The 23,127-nt window shown below is 49.2% G+C and overlaps 1 protein-coding gene and 1 pseudogene across 5 annotated transcripts in view; both read right to left on the bottom strand.

The window, feature by feature from the left end:
- The window catches only part of FCHSD2 (FCH and double SH3 domains 2), a 194,113-nt gene extending 181,528 nt beyond the window's left edge, over positions 1–12,585 (bottom strand). For 3 of the 5 annotated variants that reach the window (XM_051608682.1, XM_051608686.1, XM_051608684.1), the window contains exons 1-2: positions 9,175–9,874; positions 8,055–8,152 (exon numbers count right to left, since the gene is read on the bottom strand). In XM_051608682.1, the coding sequence (XP_051464642.1) occupies positions 8,055–8,152; positions 9,175–9,228 (152 nt within the window). In that variant the 5' untranslated portion in view covers positions 9,229–9,874. Of the gene's footprint in view, positions 1–8,054; positions 8,153–9,174; positions 9,875–12,337 lie in introns of those variants that run through there. The other 2 variants (XM_051608683.1, XM_051608685.1) reach the window with 1 other exon arrangement.
- Positions 12,586–13,066: 481 nt separating this feature from the next.
- Positions 13,067–15,169, bottom strand: LOC127395003 (uncharacterized; annotated as a pseudogene).
- Between the last annotated feature and the right edge of the window lie 7,958 nt (positions 15,170–23,127).

The following is a 23,127-nucleotide window of genomic DNA, read 5'->3' as shown; positions in this document are numbered from 1 at the left end:
AGGAAGAGCCTTTTATTCCTTCAAAATCACCCTGTACAATATATTCTAATATACACACCTAACTTGGCTGATTGTCAGCTACACTTCTTCATTGTCACCATAAAAATCTGTCACAAAGGCAACTTGACAGGCCTGCATCACAACTGCTGGCTTTCCAGTGCTCTGCCAACTCACATTATGGTGAAAAATGATAGCTCCAGGGAAGGCCACACTTGGATAAATTTCAGGGAAAAAAACCAACCCTGTACAACTTTCTGCAAGCTAAAGACTTCATTCTTAAAAAGAGGAGATAGAGTCAAAACTGAAAATCCTTTGGCAAAGGCTGTATGTGTTTTAGTTAATACCAGAATCATCTTTTCACTGTCTTCTGTAAAGGCACAGGGCTCACCAGCTAACCTAACAAGCCTGAATTCTTCTGAAAGCTTCTAAAACACAAGCCCTTCAAAATCAGACTTCCAGAGCATGTGTTGGAACTGCTTTCATAAACAAAAGCTCACTCAAATGGAAACCTTGAAGCTAAAAAAAACAAACCTAAGAATCATCCTGTGATTATTTCATCTTCATCAGCTCACCAAACCTTGTAAAGCTACTTTGAAATACTGAAACAGGAGATCCATTACTTTTTGTATGTCAGAGATTTAAAAAAAAACCAAGCGTGGTCCATTTCTCAATTTCACTGTGCCAAGAGAGACCTGAATCATTACACTGTGACTATGTTTATACTGAAACTTCTTTTTTTTTTTCCACTCAAAACTTGGACTTCCACACCCAGTAGGCAACAGGTTTTAAGTACATTCCAAGCTTCCCTCAAACAGTTCCAGTCAAAACATCACCAGATTTTAATTCCATCAAGAATGTGAGCATCTCATTAAAGGACTGCCTAATTATAGGTAACATGCCCAGACCACAGATTCTGTGGTATCTTTATATGGAATATTATCCAGAGGGTAACACTACCAACTCATCTCAAAATTTCTGAATTTTCTACGTATTTAGTGTTACAGCAAAGAATTATGTGGCGTGTCCTCAACTAATTAACTGAGCTTGGGAAGAAGAAAAATAAAAATGAACTCACAATGCTCACTAGTGGTGAGAAAAATCAGCCTGAGAAGAAAGAAACGTCATCAACTCCTAAGAAAATTATAAGCTTTAAAGAAAAAAAAAATTAGACTCTAAATCCACTAGTCTTACAAGGAAAGCCTTTTCCAGTGTGAGACAAACCCAGAATAAAGCAGTACTGTGCACACAGTTTTCCTGAGGTTTTGTAATTCTTCTGCTGCCTTCCACTTTGCCAGGTTGCAGAATTCAGAACCTGTAAGCACAGAAAATCACTCTGCTCCTGCTTAAATAAACTCACGAACACCAGAGGCAAGCATCACATCTGCTGAGAGAATGACCTTGGAGGAAAAAGGAAAGGTGGCAAAGAAGGACAAATTTTTCAGCTGTATAAAGGAAAAAAAGATGACCTCCTCATGAAAAGAGAGGACTTTTAATGTATATATTTTTTTTAAAAAAAAAGGCCTTATCAGATATCCACTAGCCAGAGGCAAACACACCCTGGAGCCCAATACAGGGTTCAAGAAAATCCAAACAAATTGCATTCCCTGCAGCTGGAGACTGGAAAGAACAGGAAGAAAGGTAAACTACTCACTCCCACTTTGCCTCAGGACAGGAAAAGAAAAACCTTCTCCTATTTTTTCAGAATCTCTTATGGCATCCAAACACATATGGCAATATACACAAACAAATTCATACTCTTTTAGTTCTCTTTCCCAGTCACTTCTCCTCCTGCAGCACTAATTCATCCTGTGAGGAGACTTTTCCCTTCCACAGTATCTGTTAAAATATCTGCATTTTAGCTGCTCTATTAGATTTGCTGCATATAAAATTGGAAGCACAGTTAGTTTCTACTTCAGGAGCTTGACTGGCTGCCAGTGTTGCCGTAAATCTTATCATGAACCTACCAACATAATCACTGAGATTACAGAAGCATAGTCAAATTCCATCAGAGAGTACAAAGTATATTCATAGCAAAAGGTTACATGGAACTTTATTAAAGTGAAGCATAATTCAATATATAAAATGACATGTTAAAACTAGCAGCAACGACCTGCTATCTACGGATACAAACTCATTCATGCTTTTACCTTCTTTTTCAAAAAAAATAAATAAGCTCTGCTGTTCATTCAGGCTTGTTATTACAGGAATGAGACACCAAGTTAGAGACATCAAAGAAGTACTCTGTCCTCATAGTACGCACAAAACACAAATCCCCAGTGAATTCCTTCTTTTCCTCCCATCCAGAGGGACCTGGACAGGCTGGAGAGAAGGGCCAGTGCCAACCTCATGAAGTCCACCAAGGCCAAGTGCAGGGTCCTGCCCCTGGGTCAGCACAACCCCAGGCACAAATGCAGGCTGGGGGGAGAGTGGCTGGAGAGCAGTCCTGAGGAGAAAGACTTGGGGGTGGGAGGAGATGAGAAGCTGGACATGAGCCCCCAGTGAGGGCTGGAGCCCAGAGGGGCAATTGTGTCCTGGGCTGCATCACAAGAAGTGTGGCCAGCAGGGCCAGGGAGGGGATTCTGCCATTCTGCTCTGCTCTGCTGAGACCCCCTGGAGTGTTGTGTCCAGCTCTGGAGCCCTCAGCACAGGAGAGACATGGAGCTGTTGGAGAGTGTCCAGAGAAGGGCCATGGAGATGATGGGAGGGCTGGAGCAGCTCTGCTCTGGAGCCAGGTTGGGAGAGTTGGGGTGTTCAGCCTGGAGAAGAGAAGGCTCCAGGGAGACCTGAGAGCACCTTCCAGTGCCTGAAGGGGCTCCAGGAAAGCTGGGGAGGGGCTTTTCACCAGAGAGGGCAGTGACAGGACAAGGGGTGATGGTTTGAAACTGAAAGAGGGGAGATTCAGGTCAGACATCAGGAAGAAATTCTTCCCCGTGAGGGCAGGAAGGCACTGGAACAGGTTGCCCAGGGAGGCTGTGGCTGCCCCCTCCCTGGAGGTGTTGAAGGGCAGGTTGGATGAGGCTTGTGCAGCCTGGGCTGGTGGGAGGTGTCCCTGCTCATGGCAGGAGGGTTGGAACCTGATGATCTTTAAGCTCCCTTCCAACCTTCACCATTCTTTGGTTCTATCATATAGTCCACATCTATCCTGCTACTGTCTCAGCAGAGCAGAAGCAGGTGCCAGCTGACAGGGCAACAGCATCCAAGACCAGAAAGGCCTCCGATTGTTAAGGAAGACCAGCAAAAAAATCTTTCCAGTGAGAAAGTAAACACAGAGGCTTAACAAACATAGTAGGTGCAAACAGTACTCCTGAACATTAAATACAAAAGTACCTCAGAAATAGAGGCGATGCCAAAGAACTAATGAAAATTCACAAGCTCAGAATTGGCTAAAGAAAGGACTAGAGAAGAGATTAATTATTTCGGAGGAAAACAAAAAAATAAGTTGACAAACTGGAAGAAGAAAAAACCTTTAGAAGGCAGAGATTTGGATGAAAGTATGAGAGATAGAAAATAACCACATAAAGGCAAGGCAGCAGAAAGAGAAAGGTGAATGACACAGAAATAGAGGAGAATGTAGCTTATGAAAGAAAAAAAAAGCTGAATGAATTCATGGGATCCATTACACTGAGATATATGCTAGACTTAACAATGTGAAATAAGAAAAAGTAAGGAGTGAGAAAGCCCAAGGACAGAAGAGAGAAAGGAACAGAAGGAAGTATCTCTACAAATCTTTGCATCCATATCAGGAGTATGTGAAGATTATGAGCCTATGATTTTGGCAGTTCCTTTCACACATTATAACTGAGCTGAAAGTGATGAAAAACTAATTCAGGACCCAACAAATGACAGGACTCTATTGTTATTCAAATTCAGCCAGAAATCAGGCCATCTTTACATCTATTTTCAACACACTGTACAGTCAACTGACTTAAAATGATGTAGCAACACAGGATCAACACTTTTGGACAGCAGAAAATCAGCCAAGAGGCAAATAAGGCAGAGTCTCCTGCCCTGTAATTCACAAAGCAGCAGCTGAGCCTCCTCCCAGAACCTTGGGCTGCAGTTACAAAGTGACTTTAATCCTGCATTAACCTTGACTGCTACTGCAGTCTTGCTTTCCCTGTCCTTCCTCAGGTACTCAGTCCTCCTGTCTTTCATGCTACCAGCAGCCCTGCAGCAAGCTGGATCAGGGAAAGGATTTCTCCAAAACTAATCCCTTTTTGTGAGAAAAGTCAGGGGAGATTTGACTTCAGGTGGGTGAGTCCCCTAATCCACACAGCTCACCCATCCTTGTGCTCCTGCAGAGATACAGCAGAAACAGTTGATGAGGGGAGCAGGCCCTTCAGCAGCCATCCAGGCTTTGGAACAGACTTCAACAGACATGTAACCACAATTTCTTTCTTGCTGGCAAAACATGAAAGTGAAGAAGCTTTAAAATAAGACATTTTAGAACACATTAGCAAAAACTGTAAAGGCATGTGGAGTTCTCTTGAAAAGCCAGCCTGGAGATAATGTTCAAGGTAAAGCAACTGTCACCTAACAAGTTTGTAAAGTCTCTAGCATATAAATATGTTACAGAAATAGCAAGCTGAATTAAAAAGTGGATCATACAGAGCTCTTTACAATTTTGCAGACATGTGCACACACACGAAAGGAAAATATGCCTGTGTGTGTACCTAGCAAACTGCAAGCTAAGGGCAATTTCAGACCACGATGTGGGATTTATTTACTACCACCAATCAAATAAGGCAATCTTTAAAACCAAAATAAATTAGAATTGCCAACACTTCAGATAAATTCAGCCATTCATAACCCAGTTGGCCCCTGGAAAAACAAAACAAAACAAAACAAAATCATCATGAGCTTGCTGCCTAAAAGAAGACAGGTGTGGATAGAGTGAAGAAGTCCTTCTAGCTGTAAAGAAACTGTGAAGGATTCTTGCTTCACAACAACAAACCCAACATTGACCTCTCAGGTTAAAAACCTCTTTCTCCAACACAGTTGCAGAAGGACAATCTTTTTATAGTAATGCCAGCACGGACCTACCATGTGAAAGGATATGGTGGCTTCAGTGAGCAGCAGAAGATAAACATATGTCATGCCTAAAACTGAGCCAATGATCCCAAAAGCACCCTGAATCACTTGTTCCACAAATTCCTCAGTCATCAAGTATGAAGAAATGTAACACAAAGAACCAAATAAAGATTATAAACACAGAAATGTATTTTTAAACCATTTCAGAACACATTTTTTATTATAGTCTTCTCAAGTCATAAAAAGATACTTCAGCTTTACTGCTACCAACCTCCCACAGGAAAGAGAAACACAACACAGCTTGTAAGACTGCAGGGGATATTTGATTATTTTTTTTAAATAGATACTAGAATGTCATGCTGCATCAAAAGTTGTCCAACTCCCAGCAAAGCTTTCCACTCAACTACAGGCACATAGCTTTGTCAACTCCTAGATATGCTTCCACAGGCAAAACATATTGCCTGTTCTTCCTGGTTTCCAGGACCTTATATCCTTGCACAGAAAACACTGTAGTATCACTCAAAAAGAAGACATATTTCAAATTTAATTAAACATAGTGGTTTTATTTATGTACAGCCCTCAGGGAGATTAAGTCTCCAAGGGGCTGGAGAAGAGGTAGGTACACCTACAAGGCTCTATCCTGCCTAAGAAGAATCCTGTTTGGAATAAACAGCTCAGTTTTCATCCTCTCTAAAGGACATAGTTTAAGCCTTCAAACTATGAACATTTAAAGCAGTGCTCAGTTTTGCATAAAGATATCAAAGCTATCAGAATGGCAAGTATGCTTATGATCTGGTGAGGTGCCAAAAACCATCTACTAATACACTAGACAATAGAAGCATTCTATCACACTTCATACGAGAACTTTCCCATTTTTTGTGTCACTTCCTTCTGCTTGTCTACAAAACTGAACTAGTGATATCTGAAAAATGTCAGTAGGCATTTTAAATCCTATACAAATACTATGGTTTGTAAATACTGCACAGGTGATCAGAATGCTTGCATTTCAATGCTAATGCAGCAATTATTTGCAATAATTTAACATTTTAAAATATGCATTCATGGTCACTAGTATTCAAAGCATGTATTCAGAGTTTCCTGCTGCCACTGCTACAGTTGTTGGTAGAATTCAGAGCAGCATAAAACAAGAGCACAAAGTTCAAAGCTCCAACAGTGCCACGAAAGGACCCGAATTCTCTCGCGTCTTGATAAACAAACAGCATTCAGTTAGAATGGAATACTTTTGGATAACAGCAGGGTGCTTCCTATAAAAATAATTCTTCATTCCAGAGACAAAAAGATCCTGTGCGTGGTTCCAGGGAGCATTGCTTTCTGGAACACTCTGGAATCACAGTGGCTGCATATCCTGAATACATTCGTCAACACACAAGTCATGGGATGAGGATGGTGACACCCCACTTCTCACACCCACCAGAGCAGCACCCAGACCACCAAGTCCTCCCAGCCCAGCTCCTCCTTCAAAACTCGATGCAATTAAAAGGCCTCTGCATCACAAACCAAGGTGGGGGGGTTTCAGCAAATACTTTTAAGCAGAAATTCTCCAGTTCTCTCTTTACTCTGTTATCTGACATTTGAACAAATCATTGACACGATGGAGCTGTCACATCCCATCACATCACTCCCTGTTGAAAGAGTGTTTAATCTGTAAATCCACACAGTGGTTCTGCACAGGCAGACTGCATGCAGCAAGAATGCTGAACAGAGAACATTTGGTGACTGACAGTGAATTAAATATATTAACACAGTTTCATAATCTGTAACATTCATATTTAGAAATTAAATTAACCGTAGAAATCACATCACGTTAAAGAAAAAGATTTTAAGCTGTTATTTTCAACTGTCTTGCTGGTTTTGTATCCACAGGCTAACAATGTTTATCACATCCTGCAGCAGAAGACAGAAAGAAGCAACTACAAGCTCCTGAAAAATAGGAAACACTAACAAACCCTGGACTAGAGCAGCAGTACCTGGTCTAGAGGTTCTAAAAATAAGCTTTTATCTGGGGGGAAAATTCCTTGGATCAGTCTGTTACTTATTACTCAGCATTCACTAGTTAAACACTGCACAGCCACCCATTTTAATCTAAGGAAATGAATGCTGTGATCTTTCCCACACCAAAAAAAAAAGTGTTTCAACACCCACAGAAGAAAAACAGAGAAGGCTCAAGGATCAACATTCTGATTTATGATGAGAGGACTCTGTGAGAGTGAGACAAACAGTTTTTCCTCTGTCCAAGTTGCCACATTTGCATTTTATATACAAATATAAAGCCAGAAGTCTCATTTAAATAATTAATGGATGGGCTATAGACTGCCAAAAAGAGCAGGACAGCAGTGAACTCACTGCTGAATATTGTACAGAAGAACCATCCTAGAAATTGAACCTCTCTAAATGATGAATCCTCCATATAATGCCAGGTACCAATTACCACTGTATTTTCTTAATAGCAAACTTTTCATTTCCAGAGAAGCCATCACATTAGGTAAAATGAATAATAAAACCCCCACAATTGATGTCATGTAGATTTCTCCCTACTGAACTTAACCTGTGCAGAGTTTTAAATTATAAATGCAAATATCTTCTTATAAGTTTCTGGTTAAAAATGCAATCTATTTAAAAGTGGTGTTTAAAGCTGTCTCTAGCAAGCCATAAATCATCAGTGGGTTGAAAATATTTTAATAATTTTAGCAGCCTCTCAGAACCAGTAAATCAAAGTCTTAGTCTATTATATAGAGAAACACTGCTGAAAAGACCAATGCTTTTTATATGTTGTTTGTGACTTCATTTTTTTTTTAACGTTTCCCTCATTGAAGAGAAGAAAAAATGGTTTGCATTGTGTTAGCTCCAGTTATAATTTCCAGCTGTGTCAAAACTTTAACAGCCTAAAAGCAGGAAATCCAAAGAGGAAATTCCATCGTCAGTTCCTGAAGTTTTGTAACTCAAATGTTCTTCCAAAAACTGGATCTTAGGAGGAATTTTGGTAACATTTTCTGTAACCTTACCTGATATCTTCAAGTAGCTCACATTCTGCCTGATGCTTGGCCTGAAGTTTTGTCATCTGCTCAACCTGAATGTTTTTTAGCTCTTGTGTAACTTTCACCTACAAAAAAACACACACAAAACCACAGACCACATGTAGTTTTTGTAGAGTTTAAGTCAAATTTCAACGAGAAAAAAAAAATAAAATTCATGTCCTTCATCTGTTTTGAAATTGCCAATCTCAGTGGAAAATTCAAACACAGCCTTAAGAGTGGAGTTTAACCCTACACAACATTCACAAAGGCTGATTTCAGGAAGTGCTGCCACCTTAGCAGGCTCACACTGCACATGGCAAGAACCTCACACTTATGCTCAACCATCAATGAAAGTGCAATTTGATTCCTGGGTGCAACAAAAGCAAAAGCAGACCACAGAGGAAAAAAAATTAAATTACAGCGTAGAGACATTTAGCACTTCAGTGTGAGTCACATAATTCTGAAATTCATTAAACTGTCCAACAGTTGCTATCATTTAAAGACAGCTTCAACATCAAGTTGTTTTTTGATTCTGCATCAGATCAAAAGAGCCCTCTGTGAAAGGCTTCAGAAGGTTGGACTTTCTTTTAGTCCTTGGGGTGTGCTCCCTTGGGACCTTGTAATCATGAAGTTAAAATTTCAATACTTTGGGAACCTCTTTGATAACTGGCAGGTGGCACCACTGGCAGAGGTACCAGGGATTATTTGATTTTTTTGAAGGGAATCTTGGGATTATTTTCTTCTTGTTTTTATAAAACAAAAGGTCTTGACATTTAAGTCCTCTAGTGGTCACAAGGAATCCATGTATTTGCCTAAAAAAACGATCACCAGCCTGTCTGAAGAACATTATGTATTCATGAGGACAGAAATGCCAAACAGTTACTGTAATGGGGGAAGAGAGATGAAAAATTCAGAGAGGAAGATGACACAGATCTTCCTCTTCCTCACTAGCCAAGCCTAAAAAAAAAACTACATCTCCTCAGCTAGCAAAAGCCTCCTTGATTTTAACTCTGAAAACAATCCCCCAGCAACAAGCACTCTTCAATGACATTCTAGAATGATAAGGTTTTCACATTATAAAACCCCAAAAAATCACACGTATGCCCACCTTGAAGCAGAAAAAGTGTCTATTTTTAATACGAACTTTCATTTTCGTTTGCATCTGTCTATGAAAAAAAACCCTACCCAAAATAAATAAACCCACAGAAGATGACGCACGTCATGGACGTAATCTGAAATTAAATAATACAGGCAAAGAACAGCAGGCATGTAAATACAAATAAGTTACCAAATGCAAAGGAAAATAGAAATTTAAAGTGTTTAACAAAAGCAGAGTCGACCAGCAAAACAAGAGGTCGAGAGGCAAGAAGAGATCTTCACTGCAGCTGCTTCTGCCAGGGCTACTGGGGAGCTCGGGGGATGACAAGGGATTTCTGTTTACGCTCCCTTCTCAATTCCTCCTCCCCTCCCCACCTCTCCGAGTCACCCTCACACACTGCGCGCAGCAAACCCCTGCAATCTCCTCTCCTCACCCAGAAATCTCCACATCACACGGGAAATCTCCAGCATCTACGGCCAGCGACGACCACCGGACCGCAAAGGAGCGCAGCCCGAACCCCCCTCACCAGGCAGCACGGCAAAGAACACACACCATGCACAGATCTCAAAAAAACCCACAAAAGTCCCTTCCAGGGATCCTGCAAAGGAGCAGCCTCTCCATCCTGAGACCCCCTTCACCTTCCCTAGCTCCTCCTTTCTCTCCACACGCCGACCACTACACACAACCTTCAGAAGAACTAACCAATAAATCTCCATCTACCCAGCACTTACACACAGCTCAAGACCCCAGCACAGCTCAGTTCTCCCGGAGAACAACCTGCTTACACAAACAGCCTCACCAGGAACAGCCTATTTCCCCCCCCCCCCAAATCTACATTCCTTCCGACATTTCTTCCCACACCAGTCCCCCTCCCAAGCAAAGCACCTCACATTCCCATGGACCACAAAGACACAAAAAAAGCCTCCCCGCCGCAGTTGCAGATTGTTCCCATCACACATATGCTGCACATTTTTTGGCTGTCCCTGTTTGCCCGGGCTCCTGCTCCACGCTGGGATAGCCTGCATCCTTGCATCCACTCCAGATGTGACCTTCTACTCCAAGACAACCAACCCATGGCTGCTGGTATCAACCCACCGTAACACCCGAACGCAGCTGAGCCCTCTTCAAACACAGCCAGCAGCACCCCACCACCGGCAGAGATGGTCTCAACAACCAAGATCTCTGCAGTCATTGACCCCCCTTCCAGCCCCTACCATTGCTCCCCTTCATCTGCAGAACCTCCTGTGGGTATAGACCCAGCCAAGCCCCCCTCCAACACCCACTGACCAAATACTGGCCCCCCAGAACCTCTTTCCTCACCAGTCCTTCCCCACCACCTCCTCCCCCAGCCCCTTCCCCGTGCCTCCAGAGCTCACCTCCCACACCTGACCCACCACCACTGTCCTGGTTTGAGCCAGGATTTGGCTCCCTATATCGTTTCCAAAACTCCCCTCCCCTCCTTTTACCAACCTACAATCGTTTCCAAACCCCCACCACCACCAGCACCACCACCACATCCACCTTGCTGGGCCACCCTCACCAAGACCCCCCCCACTCCCAATTCACCTCCACCCCAAACACTTGCTCTCCCTCTCCTCATCTGCCTCCAGACTTCACAGCCCCACCACCACCATCCACTCGCCCAGACCCCCTCAACCCTCCTCACACCCCCCCCACCACACACACCATACACACACAGCCCCCCCACCACAAGCAACCCCCAGACCCCCTCATTCCTCCTCACACCACCCTCACCACACACATATATACACACAACCCCCCCATCACACACACATACACACACAGCCCCCCCCACCACAACCAAACCCCAGACCCCCTCATTCCTCCTCACCCCCCACACACACACAGCCCCCCCGCCACACACACACCCCCAACCAACCCCCAGACCCCCTCATCCCTCCTCACACCTCCCCTACCACACCACACACCCCCCCCCACCACAACCAACCCCCAGACCCCCTCATTTCTCCTCACACCCCCCCCACCACACACACACACATATACACACACAGCCCCCCCAACACCCACTCCCCCAGACCCCCTCATCCCTCCTCACACCCCCCCACCACAACCAACCCCCAGACCCCCTCATTCCTCCTCACCCCCCCCACATATACACACACAGCCCCCCACCACACACACACACAACACAGCCCACCCACCACAACCAACCCCCAGACCCCCTCTTTCCTCCTCACTACCCCCCCACCACCACACACACACACATACACACACAGCCCCCCCAACACCCACTCCCCCAGACCCCCTCATCCCTCCTCACACCCCCCCACCACAACCAACCCCCAGACCCCCTCATTCCTCCTCACCCCCCCCACATATACACACACAGCCCCCCACCACACACACACACAACACAGCCCACCCACCACAACCAACCCCCAGACCCCCTCTTTCCTCCTCACTACCCCCCCACCACCACACACACACACATACACACACAGCCCCCCCAACACCCACTCCCCCAGACCCCCTCATCCCTCCTCACACCCTCCCCACCACACACATATACACACACAGACCCCCCCACCACAAGCAACCCCCAGACCCCCTTTCCTCCTCACAACTCCCCCCCACCACACACACACACACACAGACCCCCCCACCACAAGCAACCCCCAGACCCCCTCATCCCTCCTCACACCCACACACAGATACACACACAGACCCCCCACCACACACACATACACACACAGCCCCCCCCCAACACCCACTCCTCCAGACCCCCTCATCCCTCCTCACACCCCCCATCACACACATATACACACACAGCCCCCCCCCACACACACACACACATACACAGGCCCCCAACACCCACTCCCCCAGACCCCCTCATCTCTCCTCACACCCCCCCACCACAAGTAACCCCCAGACCCCCTCTTTCCTCCTCACACTCCCCCCACACACACACATATACACACACATACACACACACACCCCACACACACATACACCCCCCCCACATATACACACACAGCCCCCCCAACACCCACTCCCCCAGACCCTCATCCCTCCTCACACACACACATACACACACACACCCCCCCACCCAACCCCCAGGCCCACCCAGACCCCCCCCCCCCAGCCCCCCCAGCCCCTCTGGGCCGCCCCCCCAGCCCGGGGGGTCCCTCACCTTCCTCGGCGGGGGCTGCATGGTGCTGCGCTGGGTCTGCGCATCAACTCCCTCCCCCCGGCAGCAGGACGCGGCCCCCGCTGCAGGAGGAGAGGAGGAGGAAGGGGCAGCGACCGTCTCGGGGCGAGGCGGGTTTCGGGGGGGGGGGGACGACGATGATGATGATGATGGTGAGGAGGAGGAGGAGGAGAGGCCGGCCCTTCCTCACGGGCCTGGAGAGCGGGGAGGGAGAGGAGGGAAGGCGGGGACGGGGGCTGAGCGAGGCCGGGGAAGGGAAGAGGAGGGGGGGGGGGGGGGGGGGTGGAAAGGAGGCAAAAATAAAATAATAATAAGGCAAGGCGAGGAGGAGCGGCTCGGGAGCGCCCCGCCGAGGGGAGGCCAGGCCCGGCGAGGGGAGGCCAGGCCTCCCGGCCGCCTAGAGCGGCCACCATAGAGACGGGAGGGACAGAGCGGCGCGGCGGGAGAGAGCGGCCCCGCCTTCCCGGGGCGCAGGGGCTGCTGGGACCGCTGGGGGGCGCTGGGGGGCAGTGGGGGGGGGGTGAATGGGGGGGGTTGGGGGGTAAATGGGGGGGGGGTTGGGGGGTGAATGTGGGGGGGGGTGAATGGGGGGGAAGGGGGGTAAATAGGGGGGGTTGGGGGGTAAATGGGGGGGGTGAATGGGGGGGGATGGGGGGTAAGTGGGGGGGGTGAATGTGGGGAGGGGGTGAATGGGGGGGGTGAATGGGGGGGGATGGGGGGTAAATCGGGGGGGTTGGGGGGTGAATGTGGGGGGGGGGTGAATGGGGGGGATGGGGGGTAAATCGGGGGGGTTGGGGGGTGAATGTGGGGGGCGGTGAATGGGGGGGATGGGGGGTAAATGGGGGGGGTTGGGGGGTGAATGTGGGGGGGGGTGAATGGGGGGGATGGGGGGTAAATGGGGGGGGGTTGGGGGGTGAATGTGGGGGGGGTGATTGGGGGTGAATGTGGGGGGGTCACCGAGGGGGGATGGGGGGGTGAATTGGGGGGTCACGGGGGGTGAATGTGGGGGGGGGGGGTGAATGGGGGATAAATGTGGGGGGGTCACCGGGGGGGGGATAGGGGGGTGAATCGGGGGGGGGCACCGGGGGGGGATGGGGGGGTCACGGGGGGGGTGGGAGTGAATGGGGGGGGCATCGGGGGGGGGTGAATGGGGGATGAATGTGGGGGTCACGGGGGGGGGGGGGGGATGAGGGGGAGGGGAATGAATGGGGGGGGGTGAATGGGGGGGGCACCAGGAGGGGAATTGGGGGGCAATGGGAGGGGGTGGGGGGGTGAATGGAGGGGGCACGGGGGGGGGATGGGGGGGCAATGGGGGGTGAACGGGGAGGGGCAATGGGGTAGTGAATAGGGGGGTGAACAGGGGGGGGCAGCGGGGGGGGGATAGGGGGTGAATGGGGGGGCAGGGGGGAGGGATGGGGGGGTAAATGGGAGGGGTACCGGGGGGGGTATGGGGAGGTGAATGGGGGGGGGCACCGGGGGGGCGGGGGGATGGGGGGGAGGGGAGTGAATGGAGGAGGGTGAATGGGGGGGGGGCAATGGAAGGGTGAATGAGGGGGGGCACAGGAAGGTGGGGGGGTGTTTGTGGTGGGGGGGGAGGTGTAGACTGTACCCCGGGGTGTGCAGAGTCCATGGGGTGTTTACGGGGGGGGTGCAGAAGAGGTGCAGGGGTGTGTATGTGGGGTGCAAGGGGTGCACAAAGGGGGGTGCAGGGGGATGCTTTAGAGGGGTGCAGAGTGCACAGGGATCCCACAGAGCTGTTGCCCAGAGCCACCACCAGCGTGTTGCTTGGTGGCCCAGTCTCCAAGGCACAAGTCCACCATGGGTGGGGTGCAGGGAACAACCTGGGGTGCAGGGAACAGCCTGGGGTGCAGGGGACAGCCTGGGGTGCAGGGGAAAGCCTGGAGAGCAGGGAACAACCTGGGGTGCAGGGGACAGCCTGGGGTGCAGGGAACAACCTGGGGTGCAGGGAACAGCCTGGAGTGCAGGGGACAGCCTGGGGTGCAGGGAACAACCTGGGGTGCAGGGGACAGCCTGGGGTGCAGGGGACAGCCTGGGGTGCAGGGAACACCCTGGGGTGCAGGGGACAGCCTGGGGTGCAGGGAACACCCTGGGGTGCAGGGGACAGCCTGGGCTGCAGGGGACAGCCTGGGGTGCAGGGACAGCCTGGGGTGCAGGGGACAGCCTGGGGTGCAGGGAACAGCCTGTGGCACCCAGGAGGTGCTCCCCAGCGGGATGCAGAAAGGGTGCAGCAAAGGAACAGCAGCCATCACCTCCTCTCCAGCACTTTTCAGGTTGCCCAAGCAAAGTGGGGCAGCAAGAGCTGGACTTGAGCTGGGGGGTTCAGGTCGATAAGGGGCTGTCACCCTGAGCCCCCAGGGGCAGTGGCTGGAGCAGTCCCATGAGACTGGCACCCAGGTCCCGGTGTATCCCAAGGCACAGGGAGCAGAGCACCTGGAATGCACCACAACCAGCCACCCTGTGGCAGGAAGTTTGTTTTAATCGAAGGAGAATAAAATGAATCAGAGAATGGTTTGGGTTGGAAGAGACCTTCAAGATCATCGGGTTCCAACCCCCCTGCATGGGCAGGGACACCTCCCACCAGCCCAGGCTGCTCCAAGCCCCATCCAACCTGCCCTTCAACACTGCCAGGGATGGGGCAGCCACAGCTTCCCTGGGCAACCTGGGCCAGGCTCTCCCCACCCTCACAGCCCAGAATTTCTTCTTCATGTCCAACCTACATCTCTCCTTTCCCAGCTTAAAACCATTCCCCTTGTCCTGTGACTGCAACGCGGAACCTTTGACCGTTGTGGACATCAGGGAGTTGCAGGAGAGCCCAGGAGGCAGAAATTAATGTTTCCCACCGTGCAGTGTCGTGTTTCCTTGGGTGTGAATGAAAAATCCGTGATCAGCCACCTGCTTTTCCCCTTGCCCCCAAGTACTTGGGCTTCTCAGCTTAGCTGATTAGATTGGCTGCAATGAAATCTCTGAAATATTAGAGTGCGTTTGGATGTTTCCTTTCAGCAGATCACCAGAGCAGTTTGCAGAGCACAAGGCAATTCCCATAATTGCATTTTCCCAAGTGCTCCGGTGTTCCTGCTCCTTTCTTCTGATGAACTGCTTCCCTCCAGCTCCCTGAAAACGACCCCTCCCCTTTAAAGGCTCTTTAACCCTCTTTTAACACTTTCAAAAACTAAAATGCAACTGGAATTTTCCTTTCTCTTCCAGCTATTAGTTTATTTAGTGCTGCTAATTAGTCTTAATGAGTTCTCCCCGGGAATCCTTCTCTTAAACGATGAGTAAGACCTGGTGCATGAAGGAATCCTGGAAAATTATGTTGCATTTATTTACTTGAGCTGCACAAACTGCAGATCCTGACAGAGTTTGTGCAAGACCATGCCCCTTGGCCAGTAGCAAGTCCAAGAGCATCCAAAGCATTTCCTACACGCCCACGTAGAGCTGGGAAAGTGCTTTGGGGAGGCAGAAGCATTGAGTGCAACAGTTATTTCATATATATATATATATATTGCAAACCCTGCCTGTAGCCTGGTGCTCAGCACCAAGATGAGCTGGAGCAATGGGATGTGCTGGGGGGGGGGGGGGGGAAATGCCAAATTCAAGCAGGAGGGTGGAAAAATTGCTTGGAAAAAAAGCACTTTGCTGGTGCTTGGAACAAGGTGCTGGTGCTTTGGAAGCCAGGGCTTGCAGGGGGAGCAGGTTTGTGCAGATAAACTCTGAAGTCAATGGTGTGATGTGCAACTAGCTGCTTCCCCAGCCATAAAATCATGGCACTGAACCCACGTGATGTGCAACCTCTGCCAAGATCCTGCTGCTTTAACTCATTGCCACGAAACTGAATCATCCTGCCAGAGTTTTGCCTCTCGTGCTTCATTCCTCCAGCCAAGCCAAAGGAACTTCCTAAGATACCTCAAGGCAGCATCTCAGCACACAACCCTTTGCATGAGCAGGGGAAACCTTCCACAGGCTTTTGCAGGCAGGACTCAGAAGCATTTTAGGCACCAGGTCTGCAAAGAGATGTGTCCCCATCCCTTATCGTGCATGGCAATCGTTTTTTTCCACTGGTTGCTTTTATTTTTCCATGAAAAAATGAACATGAGCAAACAACGTGCCCTTGCAGCCCGGGGGCCCATCCTGGGCTGCATCAGAAGTGTGGCCAGCAGGTCAAGGGAGGTAGTTCTGCCCCTCTGGTGAACTGTGACCAGCTCTGAAGCCCTCAACACAAGAGGAGCTGCTGGAGAGGGCCCAGGGAAAGGCCACAGAATGATCAGAGTGTTGGAGCAGCTTTGCTATGAAAACAGGCTGAAAGTTGGTACTGTTCATCCTGGAGAAGAGAAGGCTCCAGGGAGACCTGAGAGCACCTTCCAGTGCCTGAAGGGGCTCCAGGAAAGCTGGGGAGGGGCTTGGGACAAGGGCAGGGACTGAGGGGACAAGGGCAGGGACTGAGAGGACAAGGGCAGGGACTGAGAGGACAAGGGGGAATGGATGAAAAATGGAAGATGGGAGATTTAGGTTGGACATTAGGAAGAAATTCTTTACACTGAGGGTGGTGAAGCACTGGAAGAGGCTGCCCAATGAGGTGGTGGAGGCCCCATCCCTGGAAACATTCAAGGCTTGACCAGGCTGTGAGCAACCTGATCTAGTCAAAAAGGTCCCTGTGCACTGCAGGGGGGGCTGGGCTAGATGACCTTTAAGGTCCCTTCCAACCCCACACATTCTGTGATTCTATTTTGTGGATTTGACTGCAGATTGCCTGAAGCTTGACCCACGGGGTTCAGCTCCAGGGGTTTTTCTCTCCAGTGATAAATCATGATGGAGCTGGCTCTTGTAGCTGCCCATAGCACTTACACAGAGACACACAGGCTGATTTGGTTTGGGTGGGGAGAGACCTTAAAGCTCACCCAGTCCCACCCCTGCATGGGCAGGGACACCTCCCAGCAGCCCAGGCTGCTCCAAGCCCCATCCAACCTGCCCTTCAACACTGCCAGGGATGGGGCAGCCACAGCTTCTCTGGGCAACCTGGGCCAGGCTCTCCCCACCCTCACAGCCCAGAATTTCTCCCTCCCATCTCAGCTCCAGCTCCCTCTGCCAGCTGGAAACCCTTCCCCCTGCTCCCATCCCTCCCTGCCCTTGTCCCAAGCCCCTCCCCAGCTTTCCTGGAGCCCCTTCAGGCCCTGGAAGGTGCTCTCAGGTCTCCCTGGAGCCTTCTCTTCTCCAGGCTCAACACCCCAACTCTCCCAGCCTGTCCTAGCCCTTGGATCATCTCTGTGGCCTCTTCTGGAGTCCCTCCAGGAGCTCCATGTCCTTATTGTGATGACTGAGAGGAGCAAAGCTGGGCTGCCCCACTGGCTGGGGATGTCCTTATAATACTGATAATAATCACAACAGTGGGGAAAAACACAAAATAAAGTTGATCAAAAAGGAAATATTGTAAGAGCCTTAAGTGCATTATGTTTTATAAAATTAACTTGTTTTTCCCAGTATAAATTGAGTTCAAACTGCATTTTCTGAGCCTTTACCCCCTGATGTCATTGTGCAGGTCCCTGGCTTCAGGTCTTGCCATAAGCAGAACTGGAAGGCAGCTGAGTGTCCTGCAAACCCAAGTGATAAGAGACAAACTCATCTCAATCTGACCACCACAGCTGAAGCTGCTCATGTGGTTTCTATTCTTTAAGTTACATATGGCAAGAAACTTCCTGACCGGGTTTTGGAAATAGAGTAATTCATGCTCTACCGGGCTGGCTTATTGGCTCACACCCCCATCAACCCCCATCTGCTGCATCCACCTGCTAATACAGCTGTGCCAGATGTCGTCCACACATGCTCCAGCCTTCCTCACTGCTGGAAAATCATCTCTGGGCAGCAGCAGCTCAACCAACAGCAGCCCCATAAAAGCCAAAGGGAGTTTCTGCTGCTCTTATGAAGCATCACATGAAGGTTTGCACCGAGCTAGCACAAGCTGAGTCCTTCTCTGCCCTCCAAAAGGATGGACCCAGTGATGGGTTTTTAGAGGCTGGAACAATTGTAGGGTTAAGAGAAATGTGAGGAATATTCAAAGTCCGTTGTATCAATGTGTCTGTGCCTGAGGTCTGAGCTAAGTATTAATTTTGGTGGAATTTATTTGCTCTGCATGGACAGGAGGTTGTGAGGCCATAGAGCTTGAAATGGCTCAGCCTCTAATGCTCACCAAGAACAGGAGAATAGTCAGTGCAGGTGGCTTATTCAGGGCTTCCTTCTCCAGGTTCTCCACAAGCAACAAGGGAATTCACAATTAAAAAGCCAAACAATAAAATGAACTTGTCCACTCCTACATAAATAGAGTTATTGATGGAAGGGGTGGGCTGGATGAGTTAAATAATCAGTGAAGAGGGAGATGCAGCATCATTTAAGAGAGGTTCAGCCAAAGGACTTTTACAGCTTTCTAAATAGTCATTTGTCTTACTTTTTCTCCAAACAAGAAGAACATGAAACATTTCTGATGGAACCTGACATTTCCATAAAGCTGGGCCAGGCTTTAAAGAGAGATTTACAGCCCCAGGAAAGCACTGGCTTTGGGTTGCAGCTGGCAAATGGGGCTGGTTTGGGTGGGTTTTGCTTCTCTCTTGGTGAGGGATGCTTGAAGGGTGACTTGGGATGTTTGTGGCATGATGGACCAGTGTCCTTCAGATGTTGTACTGCGTGCTGAGGTCTCTGAAAAGGTTCACCATGGGGAAATGGAGGATTTTAATAGAATCCCAGAATGTTTTGCTTTGGAAGGGACCTTTAGGATCATCCAGACCCACCTGCATGGGCAGGGACACCCTCCAGCAGCCCAGGCTGCTCCAAGCCCCATCCAACCTGCCCTTCAACACTGCCAGGGATGGGGCAGCCACAGCTTCTCTGGGCAACCTGGGCCAGGGTCTCACCAATCTGATCAGCTGGTGGCACTTACTGCAGAAGTCTGGCTCCTCAGGGGTTAATCTGCTCTGCCAGCTCATGAGCTAGAAGTGTCCCAAATGAGACATCTCAAATCTCCATCCAGGAAAGAAACACAGCCTGGGACTCATCCTGGCCCTGCAGTTTAGATCCCCGTCTCCAGCTTAGAGCTGCTCCCCCACTAACTGAGCTCCAGTTCATCTGCACCCCTGGGAAACTGGGAGCTGGATGCACCAGAAACCAGCTGAGTATTGGTGAGAAGAGGGAAATTTAGTATTTAAATATTGAGATAAAAAAACCTGCCAGCAACGGGCATGAGCAAATCCTCCCCCAGCATTCCTCGGAGCAGTCGTGCATCCCTAATTCCCTGAGCAATGCCCAGCACAGTGAGCAAATAAGCAAGGAAATGACCCAGATTATGTGCTGGTAGAAGATAAAGCTGTTTTGGCTCAAAATTAGGAAAAAGAGATCATGATACTCATTGAGATAAGCAAGTCCTGGGGTACAAGCATCTGTCCGCTTTAATGGAGAAAGTGGCTCCCAAAATCCATCAATAAGGTGGGATCCAGGATGTGATCCCACTCAGTGAGCAAAAAGCTGTGGTGTGTGTCAGCAGCAGGGAGCTGGAGGAGACCTAAGGAATGAAGGAACAAGGGTTTTGGGGTTCCCACAATCCATTTGGGACCCCTTTTCTGTATAAGCCAAGGGGAGGCTGTGTGCTTCCCCACCCCCACGTCTCTGGGACGTGCAGCCCTCCTGCTGTCATGGAATCACTGAATTGTTCTGGTTGGGAAAGACCTTTAAAACCATCCAGTCCAAGCATTACCCCAACACTGCCAAGACCACCACATCTCCAGGGCTTGGAAACCCCTCCAGGGATGGGGACTCCCCCCTGCCCTGGGCAGCCTGGGCCAGGCCCTGACAACCCTTGCCAGGAAGGAATTGTTCCCCAGATCCAACCTCAACCTCCCCTGGCACAACTTGAGGCTGTTCCCTCTGGTCCTGTCGCTTGTTCCTGGGGAGCAGAGCCCGACCCCCCTGGCTCCAACCTCCTCTCAGGCAGCTGCAGAGCCAGCAGGTCTCCCCTCAGCCTCCTTTGCTCCAGGCTGGACACCCCCAGCTCCCTCAGCTGCTCCTCACAAGTTCTCCAGCCCCTTCTCCTTCTGCTCCAGCCCCTTCCCCAGCTCCCTTGCCCTTCTCTGGACACGCTCCAGCCCCTCCATGTCCTTCCTGCAGTACGTCTATCATCTGTCACTTCACTTCACTTTGTGTCCTTACATCTCCAAATAAATAAATCCCACCCCCAACCTGCTCTGGGTCCCCAGGTGGGGTGCAAGGTCCAGCCTGGGCTGGCTCTGGCAATCACTCTGTTACCCAGAGAGGTGGTAGATGCCCCATCCCTGGAAACATTCCATCTCAGGTTGCTCTGAGCAACCTGCTCTAGTTGAAGATGCCCCTGCTCACTGCAGGGGGGTTGGACTAGATGAGCTTTAAAGGTCCCTTCCAACGCAAACCCTTCTATGATGTCATGACACGACGTGACGTTGGGAAACAGAGGAGACCAAACTGTGGATGTTCCTTGAGACCTTCAGCCCAAATCTGGCCTTTCTTCATGTCACCTTGCCAAAGGGACAGTGTGGAAACAGCCACAGGAGCCACACAGGTTTTCCTGGTTGTCACATCCCAGGGAGGAAGAGAAATCAAACACAACCATGCCCCAAGCAGTGACGAAAATAATTTGTCAACCCTGTAGATTTTTAATCCTCTGGAATGTTTGGGGGTTTTTTTGTAAATGTGGCTGTTTGCAAAAGTTTATCCACACTCTCCAACCTCTTCAGGGGGGACTAGGTCCTTGTGAGGATGCTCAGGGCATGAATACTTCAGATCCCCTTGGATATGCTGGTGGGAATGGGGAGTTGCTTCCCTGGGGTCCACACTGGAGTGAGGAGGGGGATGAGGTTCTGGGGGAGAGCATCACTGAGTTAGGCAGGAGCTCAAGACAACAGCACTAAGCCAGGCAGAGTAAATAGATTCATTTATATCTATTTTACTTTGCTTTCCTTTTTTTTTTATTATTATTATTCTTTTATTTTTTATTATTTCATTTTATCATTTTTAAACTTCATTTTCTTTCTTTTTACTATTTTATTTTACCTGATCTAGTTACAAAGGTCCCTGTGCACTGCAGGGGGGACTGGGATAGAAGCCCTTTAAAGGTCCCTTCCAACTCCAACCATTCCATGATTCTATGATTTAAAAGTCTACTTATTTTCTTTTAAAATTGTTTGGTTTGGTTTAAATTTATTCTCTATGGAAGACAGTGCAGAATATGGTCCCAAAGAGGCACGTAAGGCTCAGGGAACACCAACAGAGACAAGACATGAAGGCTGGAAACCCCAAGAGCCAAATACCAGCTGATGGTGACAACCCGCAGCTGAAACGAGGTGTAGTCCCTCGTCAGAAAGGAAATAAAAAGGAAGAATTTGGCCACAAAAGCCAAATTTATGGCCTCTGGGGGGTGGAGGTTCACTCCATTCCCAGCTCCCTGCGTGTGAAGACCTTGCCTTGGACCCAGGCTCTCAAGTGGCCCCTTATCCACGTGCCTCTTGATTCTCCATGCCTGAATTGAATCCCCCAAGAGATTAAAACACTTTGAAGTCCAAAAAGCTCACGGGGAGTGAGGAAAAGCCTTTGTGTTTATGGACTCTTGGCTGCAAGGATGGGCTTGGGAGCAAAACCTGGCGTGTTTGAACCTCTGCTCCAGGCAGGGTGATTAATGCAGCTCTGGCTGCCACGGCCTTGGTGGAGAAACGTTCCCACCAGCAAATCCAAGGAGTTGCTGATAGAGCAGATTCATAGAATCATAGAATCACAGAATCTCAGGGGTTGGAAGGGACCTGGAAAGATCACCCAGCCCAACCCCCCTGCCAGAGCAGGGTCACCCAGAGCACATCACACAGGAACGTGTCCAGGAGGGTTGGAATGTCTCCAGAGAAGGAGACTCCACAGCCTCTCTGGGCAGCCTGGCCCAGGGCTCTGTCACTCTCACAGTAAAAAAATTTTTTCTGATATTCACCTTAAACCTCCTATGCTCCAATTTGTATCCATTACTCCTTGTCCTGTCACTGGTCATCACTGAAAAAAGCTTAACTCCATCTTCTTGACACTCACCCTTTACGTATTTGTAAACATTGATGAGGTCACCCCTCAGTCTCCTGCTCTCCAAACTAAAGAGACCCAGCTCCCTCAGCCTTTCCTCATCAGGGAGATGTTCCACTCCCTTCATCATCTTTGTGGCTCTGAACTGGACTCTTTCAAGCAGTTCCCTGTCCTTCTTGAACTGAGGGGCCCAGAACTGGACACAATACTCCAGATGTGGCCTCACCATTTAACCTCCTGAACTGGCAGGAGTTTTCCTGGCAGAAGGAAAGCAGAGCTGGAGGGGGCTGCTGGGCTGCCAGGTCCCTCCTGTCCTGCTGAGATGCTACAGGAGCTGCTTCCACCTGGGGAAGGCAGCTTTTGTGTGGGATGGGAATACACAGGAGTGCGTGGGAATGTTGTTGGGGTTTTTTTGATGTTACACGGGAATATGTGGCTTTAGATTCCATGCTAATATATAGGAAATAAAAAGCTTAACGACTATGATATGGGTGGATAGATGGGTAGACAGATAGATGGATGGACAGATTGGTAGATAGAGAGAGATGGATGGATGGATGGATGGATGGATGGATGGATGGATGGACAAACAGGTGGGTAGGGAGAGAGAGAGAGAAGAAAAAAAAGAATGAAAAAATGAATGTAAGTATAAAAAAAGAACAAAAGAATAAATTAATCCTTAA

This window comes from Apus apus, chromosome 1, assembly GCF_020740795.1.
Source record: "Apus apus isolate bApuApu2 chromosome 1, bApuApu2.pri.cur, whole genome shotgun sequence".
Lineage (NCBI taxonomy): Eukaryota > Metazoa > Chordata > Aves > Apodiformes > Apodidae > Apus > Apus apus.
Note: the sequence above shows the minus strand (reverse complement) of the source record. Positions and strands in the feature narration are given on the sequence as shown.